General features: G+C 58.6%; 6 protein-coding genes across 6 annotated transcripts; 4 read left to right on the forward strand and 2 right to left on the reverse strand.

Annotated features, from left to right (window-relative positions):
• Nucleotides 1-1,164: 1,164 nt before the first annotated feature.
• Nucleotides 1,165-2,431, forward strand: CkaCkLH20_09932 (RNA polymerase Rpc34 subunit; the record flags this gene model as incomplete). The annotated part of the gene is made up of 2 exons (XM_038892647.1): nucleotides 1,165-1,448; nucleotides 1,522-2,431. The coding sequence occupies 2 exons, from the start codon at nucleotides 1,165-1,167 to the stop codon at nucleotides 2,429-2,431; spliced, it is 1,194 nt and encodes a 397-aa protein (XP_038741896.1).
• A 539-nt stretch (nucleotides 2,432-2,970) lies between these two features.
• On the reverse strand, nucleotides 2,971-4,091 carry CkaCkLH20_09933 (peptidyl-prolyl cis-trans isomerase; the record flags this gene model as incomplete). The annotated part of the gene is made up of 5 exons (XM_038892648.1): nucleotides 2,971-3,157; nucleotides 3,210-3,316; nucleotides 3,368-3,537; nucleotides 3,745-3,812; nucleotides 3,904-4,091. The coding sequence occupies 5 exons, from the start codon at nucleotides 4,089-4,091 to the stop codon at nucleotides 2,971-2,973; spliced, it is 720 nt and encodes a 239-aa protein (XP_038741897.1).
• Nucleotides 4,092-6,547: 2,456 nt separating this feature from the next.
• On the forward strand, nucleotides 6,548-8,270 carry CkaCkLH20_09934 (uncharacterized protein; the record flags this gene model as incomplete). The annotated part of the gene is made up of 4 exons (XM_038892649.1): nucleotides 6,548-6,629; nucleotides 6,686-6,717; nucleotides 6,767-6,846; nucleotides 6,902-8,270. 4 exons carry the CDS (start codon nucleotides 6,548-6,550, stop codon nucleotides 8,268-8,270), a joined length of 1,563 nt encoding a protein of 520 aa, XP_038741898.1.
• Nucleotides 8,271-10,123: 1,853 nt separating this feature from the next.
• On the forward strand, nucleotides 10,124-10,761 carry CkaCkLH20_09935 (uncharacterized protein; the record flags this gene model as incomplete). Its single annotated transcript, XM_038892650.1, has 2 exons — nucleotides 10,124-10,291; nucleotides 10,348-10,761. 2 exons carry the CDS (start codon nucleotides 10,124-10,126, stop codon nucleotides 10,759-10,761), a joined length of 582 nt encoding a protein of 193 aa, XP_038741899.1.
• A 117-nt stretch (nucleotides 10,762-10,878) lies between these two features.
• Nucleotides 10,879-11,292, forward strand: CkaCkLH20_09936 (uncharacterized protein; the record flags this gene model as incomplete). Its single annotated transcript, XM_038892651.1, has 1 exon — nucleotides 10,879-11,292. One exon carries the CDS (start codon nucleotides 10,879-10,881, stop codon nucleotides 11,290-11,292), a length of 414 nt encoding a protein of 137 aa, XP_038741900.1.
• Nucleotides 11,293-11,637: 345 nt separating this feature from the next.
• CkaCkLH20_09937 (C6 transcription factor) lies at nucleotides 11,638-13,725 on the reverse strand (the record flags this gene model as incomplete). The annotated part of the gene is made up of 1 exon (XM_038892652.1): nucleotides 11,638-13,725. One exon carries the CDS (start codon nucleotides 13,723-13,725, stop codon nucleotides 11,638-11,640), a length of 2,088 nt encoding a protein of 695 aa, XP_038741901.1.
• Nucleotides 13,726-14,600: the final 875 nt, after the last annotated feature.

Genomic DNA, 14,600 nt, shown 5'->3' on the forward strand with positions numbered 1-14,600 from the left:
TCTTATGGTTAGTGCGATTGGAGAAAAGCCTCCTCAAACAACAAGCAGAGGTAGAAGTCAATGTTTAAAGGCTTAAGGAGACAATTCCTTAGAGACGAGGGGAGGGAAAAAAAGAGATAAGAGGGAATAGAAAATACTTAGTTTTACGAATAGAAACGCACGTTATTTATTTTACTCTACTGATTTCACTAAAGCTCCCGAGTACTCACAATCATTAGAAGTCCAGCTTCTAGAACCCCTGCAGCAATTTTGGCACCATGGCGACGATAAGAGCAAGCCCAACAATAGTCTAGAGATGTATAATGATTTCGGAAGTGAATCGTAGAGTTATTCAAGTACAAGCTAACAAAAATCAGTGGTATGACACTTCGGCGCTCGTCTCCGTATGACACCGGCTCACTTGAACCTTGAGGACTGAATGGCGAGAATGAATGACTCACCTGGGCCGTCATAAAACAACTGAGCCGCTCTGATCCCACCCATCTGAGATCTTCCTTCTAAACACCTATGGTTTGTAAATACTCCCAAGGAGTATCCGAACGAAAACCTCATCGACTTCGACATTCCCGAGGAAGAAGACGAGGTGAAGTTCACCTGTCCCAGTGTTGATCTCCCAGCACTCCACACACCTAAATCGGTACGTACCCATCCACCCATCCACCTTTCCTCCTCCCCCAGCAGGCCCCTTCCCGGCAATCACAGATGCAAGGCTGCCGCTGAAAGCTGCAACTGAGCGAGAGCTGCTGCGACCCTGGGAGGGGCGGGGCAATTCTTTTTTTTTTCTTTGCGCCCGCGCCCGCGCCGACCTCTGATGTGCCTCGCAAATCCAATCCCAACATCGTCGCCGACCCTCAATTTCCGACGCAGCAACCTTTTGCTCTCCTGTCTTGTTCAATTGGCTATTTCCAGCCAAAAAAACACATGTTTGGCCCTAATAAGCTTCCAGGCAGCCGTGCATCAATCCGAACAGACGAGAGCTAGGTCGTAGTCGGAGACAGTGGGCATCGCCATTATTTATCCTAGGTCGTCCACACCCACCTTCGCTCGTTCCCATCCCGATTATTCGAATCCAACACACCCTCCACGAAGCATAATACGAATACTCCAATCCGGACGGCAACCTCGTAACACCTCCCAACCCTCCACCGAAAAGCCGCCGCAACAATGGCCACAACACCAGCGGCGCCCTCCCCGGCTGCCACCACCTCGAGCACCGACTCCAAGCTCGAGGTGTGGAAGGAGAGCCTCTACGACGCCTTCCAGAAGGCCGGCGACGAGAACCAGCTCTTCTCCCAGTACGACATCCTCGAGTTCGACGTCATCCCCAACCGCGACACCGTCACCCTCCTCAAGGTCCTCCAGAGCCTGACCAACGACCGCCTCCTCATCGCCGTCTCCTCCCAGACCGGTCTCGCCTGGCGATGGCGTTCCACGGAGGATGCAGAGAAGTGAGCAATTCCCTCCCAGAAGAGAGATTCGAGAGACGTGAAGCGCAATACTGACACGACTCCTCCCCCGCAGGTACAAACTCTGCTCGACCGACGAACAGCGCATGGTCTACGGCGCCATCGACGAGGCGGGCGGCGACGGCATCTGGTCCAAGACGATCCAGCACCGCCTCAACATGCACGACTCGGTCCTCAAGACGGCCCTCAAGCAGCTCCAGGGCAAGGGCCTCATCGCCCCCTTCAAGAACGTCGAGCACCCCAACAAGCGCATGTTCATCAAGGCCTCCATGCGGCCCTCCGAACGCGCCACCGGCGGGCCCTGGTTCACTGACAGCACCCTCGACGAGGCCTTCATCGAGGACCTCCAGCGCGTCATCTTCGACCACATCAAGCTCAAGACGACCTACCACAGCACCGGCGCCTCGCGGACCCCGAAGAAGGGCGTGCTGAAGGGCGGCCTCGAGAGCAAGGGCAAGAAGAGGTCCGCGGGGGAGATGTCCAGCGGCGGCGGCGAGGACGGCGGACAGGGCTCCTCCTCCGCCTCCGCCGTCCCCCCCGCCGTCCAGCAGCCGCCACCCAAGCGCGAGCCGAGCTGTCTGCCGCTCCCCGCGGGGTACAGGGAGTACCCGACGGTGCGCGAGATCGCGCGCTTCATCTCCAAGTCGGGCATCACGAGCGACACGATCCTGGGCGAGGAGGACGTGCAGAAGCTGATCGACGTGCTCGTCTTCGACGGGCTGATTGAGAAGATCCGCGTCGCGGAGCGGTGGGGGTACAGGGTGTGCCGGGCGCCGAGGCAGAGCCAGATGACGTGGGCCGGCCGGCAGGACGGCGGTCCCGACGAGGGCGGCCCCGAGCCGTTCGTCAACGGGTACACGGAGGCGCCGTGCGGGCGGTGTCCCGTGTTCGAGCTGTGCGAGGAGGGCGGGCCGGTGAGCGCGAGCAATTGCACGTATTTCCAGCGGTGGTTGGGGTTGGAGTAACTATCAAGGCCTGAGGCTGGGAGAGGACGGAAATTGGTCTGGAGTATGTGGGTTTTGGGACTGACTGATTCATTCGTATCACGGCAGCATTGCATTGGCGTTGGCACTAGGTAGTAAAAAGGACGGGCGGTATGCTTTACTGAGGTAGATCTTTACCCTCCCAAGCGGCAAGCGGATTAGCTCTTGACAGTCGGATAGGCTGTAGAATGTATCATTCTTGCATTTGCAACCCTCAATCGACCGCCGACATGTATTATGTGAGTTCACAATGCGAAGGGGACATGCATGGCAGACTCGGTGTTACGGGTACACATCACAGCACTTAACGCACGTCACAATCAATGGCACAACAGATGGCAGTAACTTTTTGTCTTGGCTCGCTAATTGTCAGCAGTCGTGCTGAACCTGGCCAAGACGCGCGTCGGCGCGTTTTCCCAAGCAATCACCAAATCCTCCATCTTCCCCCACTGGTTTCGCCCCTCTCGGGACTACTATCGGCGGAGTAGGATCTAACGTACAAAGCACGAGCGAGGGGCAGTTTACAACTGGCCAGAGGCGACGATGGTGGGGCGCTTGCCGTATTTGACAGTGCCGGAAGAGGAGCCAGTGGCCTCGAGGGCCTTGACGATGTTCAGACCCTTGTCGTCAGCAACCTCGCCGAAGACGACGTGGCGGCCGTTGAGCCAGGAGGTGACGACGGTGGTGACGAAGAACTGGGAGCCGTTGCTGTGAGATGTTAGTGTGATTCCGTGGTCGACCAGAGGACGTGGGAGCTTACGTGTTGGGGCCGGCGTTGGCCATGGAGAGCAGACCGGGCTTGTCGTGCTTGAGGGAGAAGTTCTCGTCGGCGAACTTCTCGCCGTAGATGGACTTGCCACCGGTGCCCTGGGAGTCGTTAGCATGCATGATTCAACAAGGGCGATGGAGGACACGTACGTTGCCGCGGGTGAAGTCACCACCCTGGAGCATGAACTCGGGGATGATGCGGTGGAAGGCAGAGCCCTGGTAGCCGAAGCCCTTCTCGCCGGTGCAGAGAGCACGGAAGTTCTCGGCGGTCTTGGGGACAACGTCGTAGAAGAGGTTGAAGACGATGCGGCCGTTCTGGACTGTTGATGGAAAAGTTGGTCAGCAAAGCTCGGTTGATGTTGGCAGGATAGCCGAGGCGATGAACGCGGCAGGAGCGAGGGGAAAACAATCCAGGCTCTTGGGGCGAGAGTGGAAAGTGGTTTGGAAGGAGGCATGGAGATGCTCGTGGTTTCCAGGGAGGAATTGAGGATGGCGTTGGATGGGATTTGATGAATGAGGCAGCTTACCCTTGACGTCCTTGGTGACCTTGCCGACGTTGTCGAGGACGGGGCCCTCCCACTCGAGATCGAAGTAACTGCGGCGGAGTGGTCAGTATGGCGTCATTGAGAGCTTGTGATGGTTGGACAGAGCATCACGAAGGCATCGGGAGAGGACAGAGAACTTACACCTGGGGACCAGACATGATGTTGGATGCTGAGAAGAATCTAACGGATGGCTTGGTGGTAGATGCAGACAGAGGAGTTGATCGGAGAGGTTTGAGAAGGGTGGAAGGTCGAGAAAAGGGCGAGGGTGAAACGGAGAAGCAGGCGAGGTTATGGCGGGGTAGGAGGGGTCGCAAAAGGGTTGGTCTCATTTTTTCAACAGCTTGGTGGAGGGGTTTATTGTTAGCGCAGGAGCTCCCCACTGGCGGGTGCCGAAAGGACGAATCAGAACACGACAAAGGAGGGCAAAGCGGGGGGTATTCGGTCACGTGAAGTCAGCTGTTGCTGAGGTCACTGGAGGGAAGGGGGGGAAGGTACATGACAGGGTGTACCTGCCGCCGCAATGTTCGGCGGTACGTCCCTTTTCCCTCCCCTCCACTTTGTGCTTGACGTTGTGACTGGGGGGAAGGAGGGAAGGGACGTGGCGGCCCCGGAGAGAGAAGGAACGGGCGGAAAGGGAAGGGAAGAGAACGGAAGGACCGAGGGGCAATTGTTGACGGCAGGGCAGCACTTGCTTCCTGCTCTGAGATGAGTGTTTACTTTGGCTGCTCCTGCCTTCCAAGAGCTGGCTACCTTATCCGTACGCATTGACGAACTGAGGGGAATGACTTCATCAAGAAAGAACCCCTCACTGCCTCAATTGGCTTAGCTCAGCAAGAACGAGCAGGAGAAAAAAAAAGGCAAAGAGAAAATGCCAGTCCAGCTCAACCATTCCAGCAACTGTCGGCTAGACAGCCAAAGGATCGCAGAGGCCGAAACCAACCATCAAGCCGGTGTTGCCCAGCTGAATGACGGCACGGTGCGGTAGTACCAGCCACGGGAATTGGCTGACTGGCCAGACCGCAGTCCGCGAGCCGTCCGAAGCAGACGGGATGCAGATCCCATTGGCGGTACCTGGATAAACCAGCTCGCAGCTCAACAAGACAACAGCCCGACATGGAGAGGCAAATACCTACACCCAGCAGCCCAGCCACCCGCGGACAGGAAGGCAAATGCACGTCAAGCCCCCGAGGACGGACGACGACAATTGGACCGACAGGACGAGGAGAGGGGAGAGACGAGAGAGAGTCAGAGACGTCTCCCGGCCAAGTCACCGTCCCCCACTGGCCCACGTTGCCCATGACACCCTTCCACGATTCGGAAGACGGTGGAATCTTGGGTCTGGGAAGCGGGGATGACGTGGATGCGGTGGGAGGTGACCATGGACGAGACAAGAGATGGATGGTACAGCAGCAACAGCGGTGGGCTTGGTGGCATGGCAATGGCAGCACGCAACACGCAGCACTAGACAGCATGGCGTGGGATGGGATGGGACGGGATAGGACGGATATGCCGAGTCGGAAAGAGAGTGCATCGGCATCGGCACCGACGTTGTTGGCATTGACATTGGATTGACCTCCCGATGTATGTGTCCTCTGTCCTCCGTCATATCCAGTCTGCCGGTCTGGCCTTGCTTGGAGCTATCCAATATGCCAGCCAGCTACCTTAGCTTAAATAGCTTGGGCGGACGATATGACGAGCTGCAGGAGCTTAAGGTCTGGCAACCCAATTGACTTGCGGCAGCAGCAGGCAGCCCCAGCCGTTCAGCCAGCTCCTTGTGCTTGGGGAGCTTTCATGTGGGAATGGAGGGGAGTTGGAGAGCTTGGGAGGGGATGGCAAGAGACCAAAGAAATCATCTCACATACCTCAATGAGCAGGAATACACAGCTAGATAAAGGTACAGGTATAAAGAGTAGAAGAGATGAAGGCTGGTGGTACACAGAAGCCAAAGATCAAGACCTGAAGCTGCTGATGGAAGAAACAATCTTTCTTGACGGCTCGCCAGGAGAGAAAAGTTTTGGTGAGCTCAGACCTGAGGAACGAGAAATGCCGGAGGTGAGGGCAGCTGGCAGCCAGCTGGCTACTTCTGGTTGAGCACGGGCTCACACTGCACGGTCGAATTAGAGCTCGACAGCGGCAGCGGCAGTGGCAGCGGGAACGGGAAGGAGCCCAGGAAAGCTACCTTTCCATTACCTTCATGCTTGCCCGGCATTCTTTGGCATTCTGAAGTTTATGATTCTACCCATTCACTCCTTCATCTAATAATAATTCTCTGAATCACCAAAAACTGAAACCCAATTGACCGGTGTGACGCAGCATTTTTCGAGAATGTCCCGTCGGAGAAACACTGGCTGTTCCGGAGCTGGAAGCTGCAGATTGCACATCCCGGTTGACCAGCGAGGTCCACGGGTGCTCTTTCCATTCTCTCGGCTCTCCTGTTGCTGGCTGCTTACCTCATTACACGTGACCTCACAATATCCCCACATTTCCCTTCCTTTTCCAGCCTCAGGCTGAACGAATCTCATTGGAAGGACCACCGTCATTTACCAGAGGTACGTACCCCCTGCCGCCGCGCCGTCCGAGGCCGACACTGACCTGAAGCCAGGAGCCTGAAAGTTCCAGGGTGGCCAGGACTGGACTGGCTGCAATCGCCGTCGCCGCGCATCTCTTTGAAACGTCGACAAAGAAGACTAGGGGAAACATCTTCAACTTCATCAGCGCTTTCCAGTCCTTGTGCTGTCTGCTGCCATCGTCTTTACCCTCAATCGCTTCTGCTGCGACCGCTGCTATGGATTGGAACCAGCTCAAAGACCAGGTCTCCAACCTGACCCTGTACGATGTCAAGGCAGGAGTTCGAAAGGTCCAAAATGGTAATGGCCAGCTATTCAGATCGCCATGTCACGCTCGTGTGCTGACCGTCCCCCAGCTGTCATGAACTACACAGAAATGGAGGCCAAGGTTTGTTCCTGACGGCCCAACGATGCCAATCACCCTCTCACAACCCTAGGTCCGCGAAGCCACCAACAACGAACCTTGGGGCGCGTCATCAACTCTGATGCAGGAGATCGCCAACGGCACCTTCAATTAGTACTTCTACCCACCAGCTCGCCCTCCCGTCTACCCAAAGCTGACGTTCTTCAAGCGCGACACTCAACGAGATTATGCCCATGATTTACCGCCGATTCACAGAAAAGTCCGCCGAAGAATGGCGCCAGATCTACAAGGCCCTCCAGCTCCTCGAGTTCCTCATCAAGCACGGCTCCGAGCGTGTCATCGACGATGCCCGCGGCCACATCACACTGCTTAAGATGCTGCGTCAGTTCCACTTCATCGATCAGAACGGCAAGGACCAGGGTATCAACGTGCGGAATCGCGCCAAGGAATTGGCCGAGCTCCTGGGCGACGTCGAACGCATCCGATCTGAGCGCAAGAAGGCGCGCTCGTCCAAGAACAAGTACACTGGAGTCGAGGGGGGAATGGGCCTCGGTGGCGGCTTCTCGAGCGGCGGCAGTCGATACGGCGGATTCGGCAGCGAGTCTGGTGGCTACGGTGGCTACTCAGGCGGTGTCTACGGCGACGGTGGTGGTTTCGGCGGACAAGAGGGCAGCAGGGACTACGACAGAACACAGAACCACGGCGACAAGTTCGAGGAATACGACGAGTTCGACGAGGGTGACAGGCCAGCCGCCAGCTCTTCGACGTCTCGCTCCAAGAGACCCGAGCGTGCGGCCGCGGCCCCGAAGGCAGAACCTCCCAAGAAGAAGGAACCCGAAGTGGACCTCTTCTCCTTTGACGACCCTGCGCCCTCCTCCATGCCCGCTCCCGTGGCGCCGGCGCCCTCCAACGGCTCCGGTCTGGCTGCTCTGTCGACAGCTCCGGCCGCCTCCAACGACGACGACGAGTTCGACGATTTCCAGTCTGCCACGCCCGCCACTACTTCCGCCCCGGCAGCCAACCCTCTGTCACCTCCCGTCATGACCTCTTCCGCCAGCTCTGCTACGACCTTCGCAGCTCCTCAACCCGTATCTGCGCCGCAGCAGGCCAATATCGGCAACATGGTCAGCATGTCTTCCATGTCGCCCGCTCCAAGCGGCCCCAACTATTCTGCCTTCAGCACGCCTGCCGTTGCCTCGCCGGCAGCGCAAGCTCCTAAGCCCTCCGGCTACCAGCCCTCAGGGCCCAACTACTTCGGATCTGTCCAGACTGCCGTTCCTCAGGCCACGGGAGGCTCCTTTGGAGGTGCTTCTACTCCTGGCGCAAAGCCGGCTTCTACTCCCGCTGCCAAGCCCGCAGCTGCTGGAGGTGATGCCTTTGGCGCCCTCTGGTCGCAGGCTAGTGTTGGTGTGAAGAAGACAAACACTCCCACCGCCGGTCCTGCCATGGGACAGCTTGCTAAGGAGAAGAGCAGCGCTGGTATCTGGGGGGCTCCCGCCGCTGCGTCCCCAGCGCCCAAGCCTGCTGCCGGATCATCCTCTGGCGGCAACCATGGTCTCGACGACTTGCTTGGTTAAACGATTATAATTAAGACGGGAGAAAAGAGCTGCCTCCTCATTGCGCCTGGCCAGATGTTGGAGACAAGAGGCCGCCAGGTGGAAGGGAGGAGGCGAGATGTGCTGGTAGGCTGCTAGACAGGGCGTATCGGCGCGCAAAAGACTGCAACACATGAACATCTAACTGAATTTCAAAGCGAACCACTACTATAACACGTCCCATCTGTCTTCCCACATCGTGGAATGTGACATCACCGGGCTAGAAAACAGCCCACGTCTAACGCGTCTAGGTGCCCTCCTGCCAAGTGCGCTTGTTCACTCTCGGGCTTTATTACTGCAGGAGCTCACAGCCTCTGCGGCCGACAAGCAACCCGAGTAATGCACCCACAACCCGATGCAGGTGGCTGTCATGGAGAGACGATCCGACGAAGTCCAGACCGCCAACAGCTCCATCCGTGAACCCTCAGATGCAAGGTGCCAACCAGAGCCAAGCCGATCGAAGCAGCCCATCCTTCCGCGGACCAAACAACACTGTCTTCCGGCATGAGGCTCAAAAGCAGACCACTCCCATCTAATCTTGGCTGCATCACAACTGGCCCGCCTAGTATCCAGCGGCCCAGGAACGAGGCCTTCTGAATGAACCATTCCTCCTGCCCAAGACATGCGGCCAGACCAGCAGCCGCCGGACCTCGTTTCAGGTACAGAGCATCCGCCGGTTTGCATCGCGATGGCGGTATGAACAGGCGCCCCAGCCTCACGTCGTGGTCCCACACCGGCAGCTATCTCCAGGTCTTCCCACCAAGTCGAAGATCATGACTCCACCAGTGTCAAAGCGAGGCCGAGACCAAGACGCCGGGTGCAAGCAGATCCAATCATCACGGGTCGGAACCTCGAAACAGACGCGCTGTTGGCTGATCCTGGCGGTGATGCTCCATTGGACGCGCCTATTCTCTCCCCACCTCGTTCGTTCCTTATTTCGTACCTGGGTTCTTGAACTAATCTCTCGCTCCGTCTCTCTTCCTAGACTCTTGGATCATATGTAGCCCTCCGTCATAACCGCGTCGCTTGTCCAACGTCGCTCCACCTCTCTAAGCGCCGCACCGCAACCCCGGCTCAACACCATGATTGGTCAACCCCAGCGGCTCATCATACCTAGCCGATCTGCACCTTTGCTACGTCCAGGGTTCTCTGCTCTCTTACAGGCCTTGCCGTGCCGTATGCAGGTACGGCAAGGTATCTTTTTGCAGCCAGAGGTCCAGAACGCGTTGATGGAGTCTGCTGGAATTAGCAACACAACAACAATGCATCCGCGAAGACAGAGAATTTCGCCAGGTTGGTTCAATCGGGCCAGAATTTGGCCTGAGGAGGACATCGAGGTTTGGTGATTGAAGATGTATAAAGACGATTGATCTCTTCTCGTCTCATCCACTCCTCTTCTCTCATCATCAGCATCAGAACAATCACACAGAACCAACCAATCTTTTCCTTTTTCTCTCTCTTTTTTATTTCCTTGACTCTCTTTCCTAGGTCTCTTTCCTATCTCAAGTCTCGGGTCTTTCTCTCAGTCAGTCAATCAGAATCACGTTTGGTTTCATTTCCTTCGGCATTCCATCTTTCACAAACGTCACGAAGAACGAAATTCGAAACGAAGAATCACGAACTCTAGTCATCAGACTCTTTTCACAGCTTTCATTCACAAACAAAAAGTCACAAGTCGCTCAAAACAGCGACTTACAACACCCAACAAAATTCCCTCCTCAACCCCCTCCGTCTGCATCCCGTTCCCGCCCCGGCGCTTCCCCGTCCGCACGGCTCTCCACCACTCCACCCCGCGCCCGAAGCTCACCCTCGTCACCCCCGTCTCCCTCCGCAAGATGCCTTCCGCCCCGCAGCTCGGCGCCCTCGGCCACACCTTCACGGCCATGCGCGCCATGCAGTTCGCCTCCCTGATCGCCATCATCGGCATGACGGCCAACTTCATCAGCGAGATCAACGGCGCCGACGCCATGAGCCCGCCGGTCCTGATCGGGACTCTGGTAGTCGTAAGTCTTCACTCTTCATCCTCTTCAACGAGCTGCCGCTGACCAGACGGAAGCAGTCCTCCATCGCCACCCTCTACATCGTAATCACATACATCCTCTACTACGACAACATGCTCCCCCTCCTCCTCGCCACCGGCGCCGACTCGGCCCTCCTCATCGCCGTCATCGTCGTCGCCTGCACCCTCGGCAAGCCCCTCTCCTACCTCAACTGCGCCGCCCTGCCCAAGTCCGGCAGCACCGCCACCTTCATGGCCTCCGTCATCGCCAACTCCAGCTCCGGCTCCGCCCTCAACTACTTCATCTGGGTCGGCGCCGACCAGCGCACCTGCTACGCCGTCAAGGCCGTCTGGGGCCTCTCCGTCGCCCTCTGCGTCCTCTTCGCCTTCTCCGCCATCACCGCCGCTTGCCTCTGGCGCCGCATCAAGGTCGTCGGCGCCGCGGCCTCCGGCCCCAAGGACATCGAGGGCTGAAGGTGCGCCCGTGGCGTGGCGGCGGCGGGCTGCTACGACGCCTCTTCGTTCCCCCCGCCTCCCGTAAGGGAGGTCAGGGGCTACGGCGGGGCGAAGAGGAGCCTGGGCACGACCGCGTTGAGGGAGAAGAGGTGGGACAGCGACGACTCCGATTCGGACGGCGCCGCTACCGCCCCCTTGGTCTCTTCCTCGGCGCAGAGGCCGGGGTTCCCGCCGCCTCCCACGGCGCCTGTGAGGAAGGTGAAGATTGTCGAGGGCAAGGTGACGATACAACCCTTGCCAGTGCTGCCGGAGATGGTCCTCACGCCGCCTCCGGCTGAGTCCGCCCCTAAGGATGGGGGTTTGTCTCCTGCTGCTGCTTCGCCCACGGAGAAAGAGAAAGATGGGCACCAGGTCCCCCGCAAACCCCTCGCCCGCGCAAAGTCGAAGCGGATGACCATCATGCACTTCATTGACGGGTGGTGGGATTTGGGACTGCTGGAGCAGGAGAGGAAGAAGAGTCTTATGAGGGCTGCTTCTCGCAAGGTTTGAAACGGGTCAGCGATGGTAACACAGATCGCTCTGGGTTTTGTTCTGGGGCTTTGGGTAATGTCTACTGAGTAGATAGATTGGTTCGGCACTTTGTTTTTTTTTTTTAAACGGCGTTCTGGAAACGGGATTGATGCCCGCAATAATAAAATTGAAAATATACCGGGAAGAATGACTTGCTTTCCTCTGCCATGTGAGATGGACTCGAAACCCGAATCGGGGGCGTCTTTTCTAAATCGTCATCGACGCCAAAAAAACAGAAAATGGTATCCCTAAAACTCCTCACATGATCCTAACGCCAGATATCCCCCTCCCCCCGTCCGCCTCTGCCACTCAAACCGACCAGACTCACGTCAGGAGCACGGGGTGGCCGAGGACCTTGAAGCACGCCGCGAGATCCCACGTCTCGTCGATGGACTCCCTCCTCGCCCACACGTTCTCCATGACGCCCAGCGCGGACCCGATGGACCCGAACACCTCGAGCGCGCCCAGCTTCACCACCATCTCGCGGAACATGTGCTCCTGCACCGGCGTGGCCAGGCACCCGATGACGCAGAACGGCCACACGACGGTGCGCAGGCACACGGGGCTGTGCAGCGAGTTGAGCAGCTCGATCGTCGCCGTCACGCTGCTCGCCGTCTCGGGACAGCCCGGCTGCCAGCCCGAGACGACGGTCGAGAGGTACGTCAGCGCCGCGTAGGCCCAGATCTTGGTGTGGATCCGCGACGCCTCGGTGGTGTCCCGCGTCTGCGCGTCCTGATAGAGCGTGAGGGGGTCCGGCGGGAGCCGCGTCGTGTCGGCGTGCGTCGGGTGCGGCGGCGGGTAGTCGGTGGTCATGCCGCAGGCGCCGGCGCGGCAGGCAAGGTCGCTGGAGCCCAGGAGCTGCGGGCACTGGTTATCCATGCAGGCGATGCCCTCGCGGAGGGCGAACTCGAGGCAGCCGGCGCGGGAGACGAGGTGCGTCATGGAGAGGGAGCCGGCGCGGCGGGTCTCCTTCTTCCAGGCGTCGAGGGCGGCGATCTCGCCGATGAGCTGGAGGACCCAGCTCTGGCAGCCGAAGTACTCCTCCAGCCGCAGCCGGGGCTCGAGCTCGAGGCAGTCCTCCTTGCGGGGGCTGAGGAGGTAGTGGTGGTAGCCCTGCAGCCGCGGGGGCCGCTCGAGGGCGGTGGAGGAGATGATGTCGAAGTAGAGCAGGGAGGCGGTGAAGAAGCGGAGGGCGGCCTGGTCGGAGCTCCAGGGCTTGTGGGAGCCCGGGGGGAAGTGGACGCCCTGGAGGAGGGGGATGGCCATCTGCAGCATCGTGGGGTCCCAGTCGTCCGGGCGGGGGAGGATCTGCTGGAAGACGATGGTGGCGGCGTCGAGGTGCATCTGCCAGTGGTCGTTGGAGGCGAGGGTGACGTCGAAGACGAGGAGCTGGACGATGGACTCGAGGACGCGGCAGGACTGCTGGAGGTGGCCGGCGACGCCGGCCTCGCTGATGGCGGCCATGTCGGCGCGGAGCTCCTTGAGGGCGAGGTCGAGCTGGTGCTGGAGGCTGGCGACGCTCCGGATGCGGCAGGGGGTGTGCTCGACCTGGGCGCCGTTGAGGACGACGCCGAAGAAGTGGGAGGAGAGGCTGAGGGCGGTGTGGTAGAGGGCCTTGTTGTGGTTGAGGACGTTGAGGAGCCAGCCGCGGCCGCCTTCGAGGAGGGCGGGCTTGTAGAAGGGGAAGAGGAAGGGGAAGACGTAGTCGAGGTAGATCATGATGAAGCCGAGGTTGGCGTCGTCCGGGAACGGGTTGGTGGGGTTTGTGTCCGGGACGGCGGCGGCGGCGGCGGCCGGCTGCGTCCACGACCCCGATCCCGGGCTGGGGTTGTTGTTGGACCAGTCCGGGGTGTGCTGCCGGGCCGCCTGGTTCGGGGGAGAGGCGGCGGCCGGGGCGATCTCGGAGATGGAGGACTTGACCGTCTCCATGTGGAACGCCGGGCTGGAGGCGTCTCCGGGGGTGTCGTGGACCGTGGACGGACTCGTCGAGTTGGTCTCCTTTGACGAACCCCCGTCGGCGCTGAGGGCGGGGACCGAAGGCACATGCTCGCTGTCCGAGTCTTCATGTCTGCCGCCGCCTCCCTCGACGTCGAGGCCCTGGAGATACTTGCGCTCGCGGCGGTTGTTGGCCTGGACCTTGACCTGCTTCTTGAGGTAGTCCGACATCTCCTTCTGGCGCTCGCCGCCGTCCATCCAGTCGGGTTTGGTTTCCGAGTAGTGGCATGTGATTTCCAGCTGCGCGCATCCGTCGCAGACGGGACGGGCCTCGTCGCACTTCTTGCGGCGGAGGCGACACGTCCAGCAGCCCTCGGAGGAGCGGATCTTGGCGGAGGAGGACATGCTGGACTTGAACCGCGACCGGAGGCCGGTTAGCGATGAGTGGTGGGAGGGGTCCTTATTGCGGGAGAACATGACGGGCAGTTCGTCGGTTCGAGGAATTACTTTGGTTCAAATGAGGTGTGTCATCGGTATGAAGAAGGCCGAAATGAGCGATGGATGAGTGTTTGGTGGCTTGCGGCAACGAGATTGGTTCAACACATCGGTCGTCGGTCGTCAAACGACGAGGCGGCTCATTTGATGCGATCGCAAGGGGCTCACAATGAATGTTCCGCAGACGCTGTCAGCATGGAATTTAACGGCCGGGAGGATCTGCGCGTCAAAAGGATCAAGCCAACAGCCCGATTTGTAATCCACTAAAAAGCGGCGACCGGCATGTTCCATCAGCAGAAGCGGCCGGGATGTTGAATTGACGGGATGGCGTGTTGGAGAAAATTAAGGTGAGAGAGGAGAGGAGGGGGATGAGATGATACGTACTCCACTTTCCCGCCGTGATCCTTTGTAGAAAATTTCCCCCTTTTTTTGCTCGATAAGCGACCGGTAAATCGGCAGTGGAGGTTATTCGTGAGTTTAAATTTAGAGGGAGTCCGTGAACGTTCACAGGGCTGCTTTCCTATTGAAACGGCGCTCATAGCATTTGAGCTGAGTGAGTGACAGCTTGTCAGACTGTTTCACTCTGACGTGTTTACATGAGATGAGTGAAGCTGTTGTGAAAATGGCCAAGAGTCCCCGCATCCCTGTTGCGATGTTGAGACGCGACGCGTAAACACTCTGTGTACTCATACTCGATGTAGCTGCTGTAAGCGCAGACGCGACGTTTCATGAGATCGTACTCAGACATCTCATTCGCGGTTTGTGTAAGTTGCACTATTAACGCTCATTCTTATTACTATGTTTCTCAGCCCTATGGCCACAAGGTTCACCTATTCTCAGAAGCGAGGCCTTCAAAA

The sequence above is a fragment of the Colletotrichum karsti genome, assembly GCF_011947395.1.
Source record: "Colletotrichum karsti strain CkLH20 chromosome Unknown Scaffold37, whole genome shotgun sequence".
Lineage (NCBI taxonomy): Eukaryota > Fungi > Ascomycota > Sordariomycetes > Glomerellales > Glomerellaceae > Colletotrichum > Colletotrichum karsti.